The sequence below is a fragment of the Lycorma delicatula genome, chromosome 7 (genome assembly GCF_047948215.1).
Source record: "Lycorma delicatula isolate Av1 chromosome 7, ASM4794821v1, whole genome shotgun sequence".
Classification (NCBI taxonomy): domain Eukaryota; kingdom Metazoa; phylum Arthropoda; class Insecta; order Hemiptera; family Fulgoridae; genus Lycorma; species Lycorma delicatula.
This window is the reverse complement of record NC_134461.1, coordinates 7,573,090-7,589,298: the sequence shown is the minus strand read 5'-3', so window position 1 is coordinate 7,589,298 and position 16,209 is coordinate 7,573,090. Positions and strand designations below refer to the sequence as shown.

The 16,209-nt window shown below is 32.2% G+C and overlaps 1 protein-coding gene across 3 annotated transcripts in view; it reads right to left on the bottom strand.

The window, feature by feature from the left end:
* Positions 1 to 16,209, bottom strand: part of LOC142327903 (integrin alpha-PS2-like) — a 100,520-nt gene that overhangs the window by 29,101 nt on the left and 55,210 nt on the right. For all 3 annotated transcript variants that reach the window (XM_075371260.1, XM_075371259.1, XM_075371261.1), the window contains exons 11-14: positions 15,016 to 15,250; positions 9,380 to 9,546; positions 6,787 to 6,950; positions 2,166 to 2,392 (exon numbers count right to left, since the gene is read on the bottom strand). In XM_075371260.1, coding sequence (XP_075227375.1) covers positions 2,166 to 2,392; positions 6,787 to 6,950; positions 9,380 to 9,546; positions 15,016 to 15,250 — 793 coding nt within the window. The remainder of the gene's footprint in view (positions 1 to 2,165; positions 2,393 to 6,786; positions 6,951 to 9,379; positions 9,547 to 15,015; positions 15,251 to 16,209) is intronic.

Sequence of the window (16,209 nt, the reverse complement as noted above, 5' to 3'; positions counted from 1 at the left end):
ATAAAATATATAAAAGAGCAGGTCAAACTATGTGCCTTTACACGGTTTAAAAAGAATAATACAAGTGCTGATTGATGGAAATAAGAACTTTAAACTTTAAATATAAGAACTTTTGATACAGACAGTGAAAGTTTTAAGAGTACTAAAAGTTTTCACGGTCATAATGCCAGAGTTAGGTTTGAGTATTGTATGATTAAATATGAATTAAAAGTCATACAAAACATCCCCCTTTCATTGTTGGAATTAAATTCTCTAACTTCCACAGATTTCAAGCAATTAAACGCTTTTTTAAAAGCTGTCAAACATTATTAAAAAATTTAACCATGACTTAAAATAATCTCAAATTTCTAAGGGTTAGTGGATGATTTTTTTACGATTAGAATATTAGAATGTATAATAGTCCTAGTATGTAGAAATAACAGTGTAATATGCAAGTACGTAATATAATATGTAGAATAATATGTGACTATGTAATGCTGACTAATGTATATATGTTTAGATTTAATATTATTTCAGTTTAAATTATAATGAAATTAACTACATAACAGTAGTATGTAATTTATATATTGATTGTAATGTACAGCTAATAAAATCTTTTGAAAAAAGATAAGTATTTGTCATTGAAAAAAACTAGCACTGTATAAAAATAGCAATTAAAAAACACACAATATTTGTCACATCTCAAAAATGCCTCTACTTATTTAAAAACCAGATATGTAAAAATTGAAAAAGTAAAATAGTTTAAGTGTGTAGAGAGAAACTGTTTAATGGAACGGTCATGAAAAAATAGCCCTAAGAAGTCTGGCAAACAAAATGGAATCGTCCTATCATCAGACACAAAATACGTACAAAAAAAAATTTATCTTTATAAATGTAAAATTAAGGTGTTTGAATAAAATGTCTTTTATTTTAAATAATATTTGAATAAAAATTTTTAAATTAAGACATTTTATTCAAAAGCATTGTACGCTGCAGAACATTTGACGATGATCAACATGGGCCTTTTAAAAGAAGTCTAAAAGAAACAAAGGAAATTTTTAAGAAAATATTTGGCCTTAAGGGCAACACACATAATATATATAAACTCCCCCCCCACAAACTGCTATAGCAGAAATTTAAAGAAATAATGCAAGAATGGAGATCGGCTTTCATAGACACATTTTAAGGATGATAATAGGATTCCCCAGAAGATCCTCCTCTTATATGTAGGAAGAAAAACATTAAAAGCATATGTTGTGATAAAGTTAAGAAACACTTAAATAAAGCAAGAGTTTCCAGAAAAAATTCAAAGAAATCTCAAAAAGGAAGGTTTTCTACAAGTATAGAGCTTTTAAGTAGAAAACAATAATAACAGAAGAATTAAAGAAAAGGCCAATGAGACTTGTATCTGTAGGACAGTAAGGAGAGGGACACTAAAAAAAGTGTTAAAATTGATCTTTGTTGGCCAGGCTGGAAAAAAAAAATAGCAAGGTGATATGAAAGTGTTTCAGGTAACCACATTTTGGCTGTAACTATAAGGGGACTATAATGTCCCCTTATAGTTACAGCCAAAATTGATGCCAAAAATTTGAAAACAACAAAATTTGGGTAAAAAATGATAACAATGAGTAAACTTACAACAGAATTTGAGTAAAAAGTTTATAACAAAATGAGCACAAGCACTATTTAAAATTACATAATTTAAAAAACTGAAAAGTTTTTAAACATGTGGCTTGTTACTCTATTTTAGTATGCTGATTTTAGAGTGGAATAGTAGCATCTTTGTCTTTCGACCAGAAAGTTTTCGGTATCTAATCTTGATCAGCCTTGTATTTCTTCGTACGCTAAAAAATTCATCTACTACAAAGTACTTGTAGTACTTATCGTAGTCCATGAGCCTACGATAAGATTGTCACAAATGTGTATTTCTTCTGCAATGAATTAGTTCTTAATAAAATAGTAAGTTATGATCTCATCCATCCAGCAACAAAAATGTTTTCTTTTTTTTGAATTTGATAATTTAAAATAAAATCCATTTTTTTTAAATTGGTCATTACAGTCTGGATTGATTTCTTCTATTTATTGAACGACTAACTAAATAGCAATAATTATCATTAAAAACATATATATATATATATATACATAGCAACAACTACTCTGGTAAAAAATTTTAAATGAGTACGTACGGTTTTGCATCGAGGTGTAAATCAGGTAGACAATAATCATGTCCATGACAATTCATGAGTGTAAAAATAGTATCTCTTTTTGTAGGTTGTTCATCAACCACAATAGTAGGAAACAATTGTTCACTATATCCAAACCTGTGGTCATTAGCATCTTTCCACTCTTTTTCACCTTTTAAACTGTAGGTCATTTCTGCTTCAAATCCTGTCAATTTATCTCTTATTACAGGCTAAAAAAAAAAACTTATTTGTTGAGTATCTTATCAGTTGTAAGATTAAAAATTATAGAATTAAAACACGGATAAAGAAGGAACTTATAATCAAATGTACTGTCATATCTATTGTACATATGTTCTGAATTCTCATTCACTCAAGGGGCTCTTTATCACTACTTTTAGGCTTCTGATTCTAAAAAGTTAGTTGCAGTAAAATGTAAAGAAAGAAACTGCGAATTTGTCAGCCTGCAAAAAAATAATGCAATAATCTATTGTCTGATACTTGTAAAATCTTTGATTTACATATTTTGAATACACTATGCTTTTTAACCTCTCTGAGTACCTGATATTGCAAGCTGACTGGCTGTCTACTGTGATTGACATGCCAATTTATTTCATTACTGTTTTATAATAAGTTTGTTTTTTTTTATTTTTAATTAAATACAACATGTTACAACACCACTATAGAATTCTCTATGTTTCTGAAATAATGAATAATTTTTTTTCATATGTAGATCTAGCAAGTGTTAACAGCAACATTAGATTCAAATGCTTCTAAATGTTCTCAGAATCAGCCAATAAAAATTTCCATTAATTTTTTTTTCTTAATTTTTGCTTAAAATTAGCACAAAAGTTTTATTTACATAATTACCTCATTTTAATTTAACTTATTTATCCCAAAATGCCAGTTTAGCTATTCTTATAGAAAACAAAAATTCACATAAGTTAAACAACCATTCAAATAATTGGAAAACAAGAAAACTTTAAAAAAAATGTTTTTTTAAAATCTAAAACTAAATAGTCATTTTATTTGTTAAATGATCATTATTAGTATATACCAAGTAATGTTGAGTAATAAAAAAATAAATAAACAAATGAAAAAAATAATGATAAATATAAATTAACAAATAAATAATTTGAAACCACTAAAACAGAGCTTTTAGAATAATAGTAACAGATAGCAACTGTCAATTCCAATCAAAAGTGTAAAGTTAGCTTAATATTATCAAAACCACTGGAACCTGCAACTCAGATCGCCCACCAGAAACTAATATATTTTGATTCTTATTAGGTCAGATAAAACAACAATTTAGCTTTAGTAAAATACAGATAGCATGGACCTTAAACTGATCTTGTGTTGGAAAACTTTCGCAAAAAATGTTTATTGAAATTAAAATTCTAATCGAATATTAAATATCACAGTCCCGTATTCTTATTAAGCGATAAAGTTATTGGATTAAATAAATTATCTTTTTTTTCCCAGCTTAAATTACCTGTTACTGATAAAATTTCACGTTTCGAAGCAATGTATATAATGTTTTTGTTGATGACATAAAGCGGTACATTAATCTGTTGCTTTACAACTACCAGTCCCAGTCTTTCATATAGGTGAGATACAAGTAAACACCTGGGAATACAAGAGGTTCTAGTCTGTGATGCTTTTTCTGAGAGTAATGATGATCACTATACAGTCAGCCCCTGTAGCGAGTAGCACTTTCTACAGTTTTTAGGGCTAATTAATAACATTCAGTGGAGCTTGGCATACTAGTCTGTAATCAAATACATTTACTTTTTTTTTGTCTTCAGTCATTTGACTGGTTTGATGCAGCTCTCCAAGATTCCCTGTCTAGTGCTAGTCGTTTCATTTCGGTATACCCCCTACATCCTACATCCCTAACAATTTGTTTTACATATTCCAAACGTTGCCTGCCTGCACAATGTTTTCCTTCTACCTGTCCCTCCAGTATTAAGGCAACTATTCCAGGATGCCTTAATATGTGGCCTAAAAGTCTGTCTCTTCTTTTAGCTATATTTTTCCAAATACTTCTTTCTTCATCTATTTGCCGCAACGCCTCTTCATTTGTCACTTTATCCACCCATCTGATTTTTAACATTCTCCTGTAGCACCACATTTCAAAAGCTTCTAATCTTTTCTTCTCAGGTACTCTGATCATCCAAGTTTCACTTCCATATAAAGCGACACTCCAAAGATACACTTTAAAAAAATCTTTTCCTGACATTTAAATTAATTTTTGATGTAAACAAATTATATTTCTGACTGAAGGCTCGTTTCGCCTGTGCTATTTGGCATTTTATATCGTTCCTGCTTCGTCCATCTTTAGTAATTCTACTTCCCAAATAACAAAATTCTTCTACCTCCATAATCTTCTCTCCTCCTATTTTCACATTCATTATTTTCATCTTGTTATTTCTACTACATTTCATTATTTTCATTTTGTTCTTGTTTATTTTCATGCGGTAGTTCTTGCGTAGGACTTCATTCATGCCATTCATTGTTCCTTCTACATTTACTATAAATTTTATATAATTTTGTATGCTATTAGATAAATTCTCCCACATATCAATATTAACCAACAGTTATGAAAATATATGAATAATTCATTTAATACGTGATCTCATACTATGTTCTCATACATTTAATACTATGTTTTCATACTATTCATTTCATAATTTTTTCTTCTTATCCTACTCTCACTTGATAGATAAGCACAAAAGAAATACCAATGAAATAAGAATACACCATAATTAATAGAGTGTATTGGTTATTTATACTAAATGGTATGTATCTTTGATCAACTGAAGCTGGGGTCCTGTTTGAACTTAACATTTTAGCATTTGTGCTAAAAATTTTGTTTGTGACACCAAACACAATTGGTTGGCTTGAGTTAACCAAACACAATTTTTAATTTTATAAAAAAAAGTTTCTAGCTATTAGGCAGAATGGTATATTTGTAATGATTTTTCATAAAATTTTCTATTTCAGAATGTTGGTTATTTTTATTACACAGGAGATAATGAGGTGCAGTAAAGGGAAGTTTTCATCACCCGTAACACTCCTTCTCTCCTCCATTCAACCTACTCCTGACATTGCCCATCATTTCCAGCCATCAGCAGCTGAACATTAAACACTTCACTTTTTACATTTTATTCCAAATTTTAGCCAACATTTCAACCTAATCAGAAGATTCTTCTACTATACAGGATTGTACCTTTCTCAATTTAATATTACGTAAATATATTTCTCAAGACATTTTGTTTATTTTTTATATAATTTTTTCTCTCAATCACAGTATTAATGGAAGAAAAAAATATTTATAAAATACAAAAAGAAAAGAAATTAAACATGGGAGTATAATGAAAGTATTTTATCAACTGTTATCAGTCACTGTTCCAGTCACAGGTTGCTGGAAAAATGTTAACGACATTCAGTAAAATCATTTTGATATAGATTAAACTTTTCACAATTGACCATGATTTATAAATCCTTTTTGTTCTTTTATTGTAATACTTATTTAATTAAATCTATTCTGTTGTAGACCTCAATTTATTAAAGTGAATACATCACCATTCTCCTATATAACGACTACATTTTTTAAATATTTTTTGTTAGTCTTTAATTGGTTTTTTATTATTTCTTTCTTTTTTTTAATAAAAATCTTCATTAATTTACTATCAATTCTCACTTATATTAGTTACTTCTTTCCTAATGATACAATTATGCTTTACAGTATTTACTGTGTTTATATGTTGCTTGATATCTTCAGACTGAATGAATTGCTTTAGATGCTATTTGGCACAATTATTGTATGAGACAATGATGCCATTTAATCTTGCTCTCAACTTCTCCAAAGGAGTAGGGAGATAAGAACCTTTTGATTCCTGTATCTGAAGAGTTTCTTCAAATGGTAAGAAATTTTTTCACATAATTTAAAACCCTTTAGATAGGTAAAATTCTTTTTGGCAGTGTTTGATCCTATTCAAACCTTCATAAAGAAATGAGGGCAAAAAAAAACCTTTTTTATGTTTTTTGTTTCTGAACTCAAAGTAACATGCGATATAAAATTGGTGATTGCATTAGATTAATGTGTCAGTTTGTTAAATTATATATTTGGGCAACTTCATTTAGAGGTAGGGGATAATAAGCTAAATTTTTTTTTTGATCATTGTTTTGCTTGGTATCTTCATACTGGATCCTTTTGGTTTTTTGCCTTTTAATACATTGATGCCATTTTATTTGGGTTACAATCAGTCAAGAGGGTGGAGGAGACATTGGTCACCATGAGTTCTATATCTCAAAATTTTACTCAAAGATTAGAATATTTTTTTTTACCTAAGTCTTTACTTCTATACTTCACACGTTGGCTAAGGATGAAGACCTTGATAACCAGAGTTGCATAACCTTTCCAGCTTTGTGGGAAAATTATACTGTTCTTCGTTGACTTTTTTCTAAAATATAAATCATCTAAATAAATAAATATCCTGAATATTGTCTTGTATTTTATATGTTACATAGAAATTGTTATAGTTATTTATTAATACTTTGTATATAGTAAAAGAATATTTTAAAATAATTACGGTATACTTAAAAAAAAAAAAAAAATACGCACCGTAACATAAACATGCATTGGTGTGCATGAATCTTCTAATGGTTTGTTGTTTGTACACTGTATTGTTATGTTTTTAGTAGTACTAACTTCATTTTCACCTGATAGGAAAAACATTCGTGGATACATTGAACTTCGTACATCTAAAGTCAGTTTCACATCAAATGCTACAACAAAAATTCAAAGGTAAAAGTGTTAATTAAAACCGAACATATGATAAAGTACAAATCTTATGACAAAGAATATAAAATAAAATTTATGATAAAATACACATTAGAACAATTTTATCTTGAGGGTTTTTAATATATTTAACATGTGTTATATTTATTTTAGTAACTAACAGAAACTGGAATTTTCTTTTTTGTTGTACTTTATGCAGTATCCAGAAAGCAAATGTTTAATAGTTTCTAATTACGACACTTTATTGTACTTCATTTTTTTATATTATTATTATTATATGTTGAACAGAAGAACAGACAGAGGAATGGAAGTTTGTAAAATTAGATTTTCAGTTACAATTAAAAAAACGGGTCAGTTACAATTAAAGAGGACTTCAGGGTATAATAATGTTACCAATAGAAAAGAAAAGAAATTCAAAAAAATATGAAGAACTTAGAACAATTAGCCTAATAACATATGCAGCTAAGGTACAATTAAGGGTTACACACTCCTACATGGTGTGGAGGAGTGGGCGGGAGCTATGATGAATGCCAGATACAGGGGGCAGTGGAAGCACATCACAGACGGAGCTGCCTCTGTGTCATCTCTGCATATAGAACTGTCTCTGGTGCGGCGTCTGAAGTCCTTGCAGGACTTCTTCCCGTGGACTTGGTAGTGGAGCAATGGAGGAGAAACTGCGATCTAAGGGCTCTTCCTCCTGAAGACAGAAAGAGGCAATATACTCTTATATTGGAGGAGATGACCGATGTCTGGCATCAGAGGTGGTATTGGAGTGAAAAAGGTCACTGGAAACATTGTATGATAGGTGTTGTCAGGCGTTGGATTAACAAATGCCATGGCTCATTAGATTACTGCCTCATACAGTTCCTGACGGGTCATAGTGGTTTTAGGTCCTATTTATTTCAGTTTAGCCTTGATCACTCAGATGATGCATGCCCGGTGTGCCACGAGGAAGAAACTGCCCACCATGTCTTCTTCAGGTGCACCAGGTATAACATGGAAAGTAGACATCTACAGGATGTACTACACAGGGTTAACATGTTTGCACCTGAAGATATTGAGGATATTCTTCTCTACTGGCATTGGAAGGCCATTGCTGACAATACAAAGTCAATCATGCAAAAAACCTAATCATCTGGGAAGAGTTATGTGCTAGGATGAGGCGTCTGAGGGCATGAGGACAGATAGGTTCAGGGCTGAGTGACTAAGTGACTAGGGGGTCCTCTGCATGTGAGAGGGTCGCCTGGACATGATGAAACCGTGGACACTCTGCCTTCTTGTCTGATGATTGCCTCCCAGTAAGTATGATGCATTGTATCATGTTAAGTATGATGTATTGTGGATGTACTATAACATTGAATTTTTGCCTATTTTATGATTCATGTGTATTATGTTATTACTGTTATTTCACTGTAGTTGTAATATTGTATTGATTCGTATTAAGTTTTGCTACTGTATCTGATTGTATCATTATGCTCACTTGCTAGATATTGATTGTGCGTGAGGGTGTCTAATTATGATTGTATGATTTTGTGTGTATTGATGCTGTAGGTCTTCGCTGCTTCCTGTTATAAATACATATTTGTAGTATGAACTATGGTGTTTATTACTTTGATGTTTTGTATAATAATGATTGATGTTATTTTTCCTATTGATATAATTGTTTGATTTAGTGTGTATTGATCCTGTAGGTCTTCGCTGCTTTTTGTTGTAAGTATGTATCTAATTGTATGAATTTAGGTATATATTAAGATGTATTGTATTTTATTGCATCATAGCAATTATGGAGTATGACTGTCTGTGTGGGTGATCTTCCCCTTCCTAAAGTAATGCTTCTTTAAGCTGTGCCAGGGAGGGTAGCGCATTTAATATCTTACGAAATCTATAGTGAGCCCAACACTGCTTAGGTGCCGTAAATAGGGTTCCTTCACCTCGTAAACAAAAAAAAAGTACAATTAAGAAATAAATAAGAGGTACACAGAATGTCCATAAAGTCTTTTCATGATTATAAAAATTTATTAAAAAAAAACTATTACAGTTACAGCTTTGTGGTTTGTGGCAAAAAAATTATCAAAACCACAGTGATCAGTTTGTTTAGTCAAAATTGCATTTAAATTAAAAAAATATCTGCTTAAAATAAAACTTACAATAGTTAGTACTATGAGCAGCAAAGTAAAACAGTTTAACGGAGTGATTAAATATTTATTATAAAGAATAATCTGTGTCAAAAAGCTCTGGAACTGAAAAAATCATTTGAAATCTAAATTCATGAAAGTTTGGTTTAACCTTCATTAGTAAAAGCTTTAAGCACAAAACATACTAAGATTGGGAAGAAGTAATTTTTAAAACAATATCTGTTTTGTTAAAAAGCACAATTGTAACAAACGAATATTAAATTGAGAAAATTAATACTTACATAAATTATCATTTATTTTTGAACCATTAAATGTTAGACATACATCAAGTGTAACGCATGCAACCTTAGTTTTATCTTTAAGGTGACAGTCTTTTCTCTCAAGGTCAATTTTCTTCTCAGGAGCTTTAAATATAACAGCTGCTTTTATGTTTATAACAGGTCTACCTCTGCAAATGTTAAAGTAAACAGTTAACACATAGCAGCATAAAATATAATAGTAACACATATTACCTGAGTTTAATATTGTTAATGTTTTTCCATTATTTTCACTAGTAGAATACATTATGAAAGTCCTGAGAGAACTTAGTTGTATACACTTTGTAATTCGTTGTATATTCCTCATTTTTTAATTTTTATTGATATTTTTTTTTATGATTCAACACAACCTCAAAGCTTGTGTCATGAGAATATGAAATGGAAATGTTGTAGCAAATGAAAAATGCCATACCTAACCGGGATTCAAACCCGGGCACTCCAGATGGAAGAGTGAGATGCTATCACTCCATCATGGAAATCAGCCAGGACAAAATTTTTAAATTATGTACAGTAAATTTTTACAAATGTACAGTAAAATTTTTTAAACTTTTTAAATATTACTGGTGAACATCAATAGTAGGAAAAATAATCACCACAGAGAAATACCGATATCACCCTTAAGTTTTGTTAAATGTTAGATTGTTGTACTTATACGTGTTACTTTATTGATGACAATGTATGGTTTTCGTTCTGCTGCACCAGATTGTTAAATACATTTCTTTCTTAGTAAATAGACTACAGTGTCCTTATTCTAAATAACGTGTTACATAATTGCATCCAAAAAGATGTTTTGGAAGAACAATTTGCATATAATTTTAAAAACGAGTGATCAATAATTTTTAGTATTTAAACTGGGATATAGAAGAAGATATACTCATTGTAAATATTACACAGTTATATAGATTTTGAAAGCCAGTTCTATACTTGATTCAACTTACATCACAGATAATACAGAATGAAAATTATAATTAATATACAAAATAATTAATTATTAACTATTATTATAAATTTAGGTAAATATTTTTTGTATTTTATTTTTATTTGAGGTTTAGGGGCATCAACTACTGTTGATCATTAGCCCCTTTTCACATCAAAACAAATAAAAATAAAATGTTTCTTCCCGCCTGATAAGAACCCTAGCTATGTAGTCAGAAAACTAGTCTTGTCAATATAATCATCTAATAAATATACTTGTCAAAAATTTTTTTAAAACCGAAAGAAACACAAGATAAGGGTGTAAAGGGCCCTTGCCACTTAAAACTAACACATTTAAAACACTTCAAAACAAGTTAAAAATATTTACAACACTTCACCATTTCTATTGAAATGTTATCAAAAATAACTATCAAAAAACAATTCACATAATTTATACCAAACATAAAATTAATTTATAAACACATATAAAAAACAGCTTTTCCTTAAATTATATTGCCGAAGCCACTATTTCTTTCTTCTTTTTTCCAACTTCCTGAAGGCCTCGATGTCAAATTTGAAGGTATCTGAGGCCTCTAAGATGGAATCCTCTGATCCTCCACAGTAAATTACAGAGGATGTCTTGCTACCAGTATCTGATACCAATTCAGATGGTGCGGTCAGCAGTGCATCTGAGTCAACACTCTATGCACTCCCACTAATGCATGTAGGGTGGCTGAAGTGCTCGCCCTCTCGATTAAAGCCCTCTGAAAGCACGGAGGCTCCATCGTTTGTCTTTCAAAAGACCAACGACCAAAGGTTCTTCTAGCACCTTTACATTAGGCTTTATAGTTCCTTGACAGGGGATCTTCTGTATTTCAACTTTTATTTTCGGCATATACTGCTCAAACTTCTTGGGTAGTTTGGCTTTACACAACTTATAACTTTTATTTTGGATATATAACTTTTGAGTGGTCGAAAGTTCTTTCCTAAGTTCTCTGATTTAGAGATATACAGTTACTTTTTAGTTGTTGTGGATTGCTTTTTCTTGATGGTCAACTCTTCAATTTTTCATTGATTATACGTTTGACCATACTAACCAGAGCTGATGCTAGTTGAGAAACTACATCTTCTGACTTAAATAGAGATGCTACAACCAATGCGTAAGACACAATCCTTGGTGTTCTGCCTTGCACTATTTTCCATGCTTCATAGTCGCTGACTTTTTGAATTGTTTTAACCTCTTGCTACTTCTTGTTTACAGAGGGTAATTACTAGATCTCACTGAATGTTGCCCATGACAAATAACAGACACAGGTCGATCTCTGCACGGGTCATTGGGAAGTAACGTTAATTTACTTCATTTTCCTTTACTTTAGAACTGTTTGAAGGCCCAATCCTTGAAAGAGAACAAGTCGTTGGTTTAGTAACATCCGCTACTTTCTGTTAACGGTTTATAACTTGTTTCTTTAACTGATCTAGTTATCAGTTTCTCGTTAATGATACGCTCGACCATTTTCGCTAATGCTGGTGCCAGTTCAGATATGACGTCTTCTGTTTTAAAGGGGGCTGCAGGAGCTGCAACAACCTGGGCGTGGGACGCAATCTTACGCGATCTACCAGTCACAATTTTCTTCGCATCTTAGTAGCTGATCTGTACGGTCTTCACTTCTTGGACTGCTTCTTTTCGTTTATAAACTGGACAGTTATGTGATCTTGCTGAGTAGTGTTGTGGCGGTTGACGCACACAGGTGGATCCCTGCACGGGTCATCAGAGTGAAGCGCCTCCCCATATACACAGATTTGCTTACTTGTAATTCGCGCTGCTGAATCCAAATTCTGGCACCCAAAGCACCGCAACAGAGTTGGGATGAATGGACGAACTCTAATCGATGAAAACCGTCCTTTATTCTCTCCGTACAATAGTTAAACGTCAGGACATGTGACGCCGATGGTACTACTTCTCCATTGCATGTTCAATCTACGACATGGAACGATTCCTTGTGGATGGAACGACATGGAACGAAGCTCTTGTGATGATTTCTTCTTCTGTGCAGATTAGCAAATCCCTGCACACAATACCCTTGGAAATATTAAAACTACGCGGGACGACTTCAATGTCGATGAGTCCCATCTTCTTTGCTTTGAGTAGCCGTGACGACTGTATGTCGTTCACAGATACTCCCAAGCCGGCATCTTAGCCGTATTTCGCTTCACAGTTCCGTCAACTCGCCGGTTATTTACGACCGTCATTGTGAGATCACCGATGTAAACCGGATCATGAACATCTAGGATTGTTGCCATGCGTTTAACTTTGCTAGCTAAAAGCCGATTGATGTGAAAGTTTATATTTTCGTGTCACTCCTGGCTCACAGCTTAGGGATCCTGGGTCTTAATGTAATCCATTACACCTTAGCGTAGAAAATTCTCCGCAAACAGGTCAGCCATGGGATCGGGGGGGAACTGGTGCTTCTTGGTATGAATTCTATATCAGCGTGGATTCATTTACAACAACACCCTTGTAGATTACGGTATTTATATACTTTATACTTGTTTTTAATAAAAATTATGCACGACTTAAACAAATTGAGTCCTTAAATAAATAAGTACTTAAAACTCAATCAAATCCGACATATCGTTCGGTCTAGCATAATTATAATGATATTTGAGCCGCCAACACTATTACTGGTGACACCATGACACCATGAAAATGTGAATTTCATAATTTACTTTAAAAAAAATTATTAGTTTTTCTTTCTTGACCGTACTACCCAAAATTTGACGACAAACACTTTTGCAAAATTTTAAGAAATTGCACTCTCTTTTCCTGTTTAGCCTCCGGTAACTACCGTTTAGATAATTCTTCAGAGGATGAATGAGGATGATATGTATGAGTGTAAATGAAGTGTAGTCTTGTACATTCTCAGTTCGACCGTTCCTGAGATGTGTGGTTAATTGAAACCCAACCGCCAAAGAACACCGGTATCCACGATCTAGTATTCAAATCCGTAAAAATAACTGGCTTTACTAGGACTTGAACGCTGTAACTCTCGACTTTCCAAATCAGCTGATTTGGGAAGACGCGTTAACCACTAGACCAACCCGATGGGTTTAAGAAATTGCACTACAATCGACAAACTTACCCATGATTCATTCAAGAACTGCACAAAATAACTCGATACAATTAAAACACCTGTCATATTTTTGGGTTTATGGACTCACGCTTATAGACAACATGATACGTAAAATGCATTTGCATGGAACGCAATTAAAAACGCATCTAATGATAGAAAATACATAATATTTGTACATATATTTATCGACTGATATTCATCCGAACTTGTCAGTTTTAGGAAGGTTATTTTTTGCTTTCACAATGATAAGTGAATTATGCAGGATAATATATAAACACATCAAAACACATTGATAAATACAGTAACGCAGAGGTAAGGTAATTAATTACATTGCAGCGAACGCATTAAATATCTCGAACAGACAGAAAATACATTTATCCGTATATAAAAAAATACATGTATGCGCTACACATTACAATAAAATCAGATTATACAAATCACTTTATAAAAACCTTTATCTATATATGTGTGACAGGACACAGGCATATAAACAATTTAATTAATCACAACATGCAAAATCTACAATTAATGTGACAAACACCAAGATTTTAACGCATACAGATTTTATAAACATAAAAAATTTGGCTAAAACGAAACATAAGTACACAAAGACAGGGAGGTCCAGTCGAACGAGCATATGATGTTCGACTGCCCCGCTCTTGGGGGGGGGGCGGGGCAGAGACCGAGCCACCCTGAACTTAGAGGTCAAGGGGAAATTTGGCCGCTCACAAACGGCGAGTCAATGTGGCGAGAGCCGCATTGTCGGGCCGTGTAGGAGTTCCTCGATGAGGTTGCGATGTTCAACCGTCATCGCTAGAGTTTTTATGTTTAATCTTGGTTATATTGATTCCTATAGCGTCGCTGTGGGAAGTGTTTCCCACAGATAATGGCTGGCTACCAGCCAGATACAAGCTCCAAGCGCTTTAAATGGTGGACAGGTACTAGCTGGCATACAGCGACCGAGGCGTGACAGCCTAAATTACTGTCTTTTTATTTTATTAACTGTTCTTTTGTTTTATTAGTAACAAAGGGTGCGTCTCCCCGATCTAGTTTTAGTTTTGACAAGTGAGCGGTTGGGACACATAAGCAGGTGGTGAATAGCACCCTGCTTAATCCGTTCACGCTGATAGGTAGCTCACTAGGAGCTTTTAGAAATCGGGTCGCTAAACCGTTTTAGAAGCACAGTAGCCGTATCTTGGCCCTGACATTTGGTCTATGCTCAAGGGAGACTGAATGGGGTGGTGGCGGGAGAAATGTCAATTAACCAACAATAAGTACTAAAAAAAACATACATTATTCGATTAAAACTTAAGGGGATTCCTAATCTTTTAAGAAGGTATCGTGGACCACCATTACCGTTGGTAACCTCATCGAAGAAGTAATTAGTCTTAAAAGGTTCTTTGGAAGAAAGAAGTCCATCTTTTATAGAATATTTTGGTATTTAATTATTTAAAAGATAATTTTTCTTTTTCTAATATTCCATGATCTTACATGTTTGCTTAGGACGTTTAAGTTAGCAACATAAATTAATAACGCAGATTTTTTTATAACTACCTAAGAATAATAGTTATATCTGATTTATAAGCGCCAACAACTAAATCTGAGTGATCGTTTTGATCCAGATCGAATCCACCTGACAGAGAAAATCCGAAAGTTCTGATGTCATACGATATATCCTCAGCGTAGATAACCTGAGAAGGTCTATCGCTTATACCTTTCTTTGATCCTTTATATATATAAACAGCACCTCTTTCCTTTGGACCATCATATGGTGCGCCTATTGCCACATCTGTAAACACCAGTAAAATCTTATTAATAATTTTAATCATTTTTCATTAAAATGACTAAACGTAATTATAATACAAAATAGAATGAAGGTAATAACGATTTATTTCCTTTTTTTTTGTTAATAAAAGATTAAATTTATGTTTTGTGTAGTGCCCCCAATAAAATACAGGTTGCGGTGTAGGTGGAAATACAGTGTATATCCTTTAAATGTTGAAATTTAATTTTCATTTAACAAAAAAGAAAACATTTCCAATTAATATAGTCGGTGACTTTTATTTTTTCATAGTTACATCATACCTAATTTGGATGCTGAAAAACAAATATCTTATAATAATAATTAAAGATCAAAAATTGTATTTCATTAAATACTATTGCTATACTCATAAATAAAATATATTGACAATTTGTGATCAAATAAGGGAAAAGGTACCTCTCTTCACCTCGGTCAGTCATATTTGAATTATTAGTATCTCTAGAAAGAACACAAGATACTGAACAATTTGATATAAAATTTGTTGTGGAATCCAAAAACTGTTAAAGTAACTACAATTTGAATCTGTAATCACAAAAAAAGTGTGTTTTGAGAAAAAATTACTCACCATCACGAACATAAGCAACTGCAGTCATCTGAATAAAAATTTTGTCTGATATCAGATATGTTATCGAAATTTATTTGCAGTTCATCCATTTGAAGCTACGAAAAGATAACTGTAGGCATGATACAAGAAAGACTTCTTCCGAGCGTAAGAAGTAATAGTGTAGTCTTCAATTGGAAATTGAATTTACATTAAACTAGTATTTACAACTTGTGCGCTAATACATTAAACAATTGATTTTTAAGAAAAAAATTATTATTTTTATAGGATTATTATTAAAAATTATTTTGTCTTGCGTCGTTGGTGCTTCTTCTTGTACCTAAATGTTAACGGTTGCTATGGATAATTTTGTGGTTTCAACAAG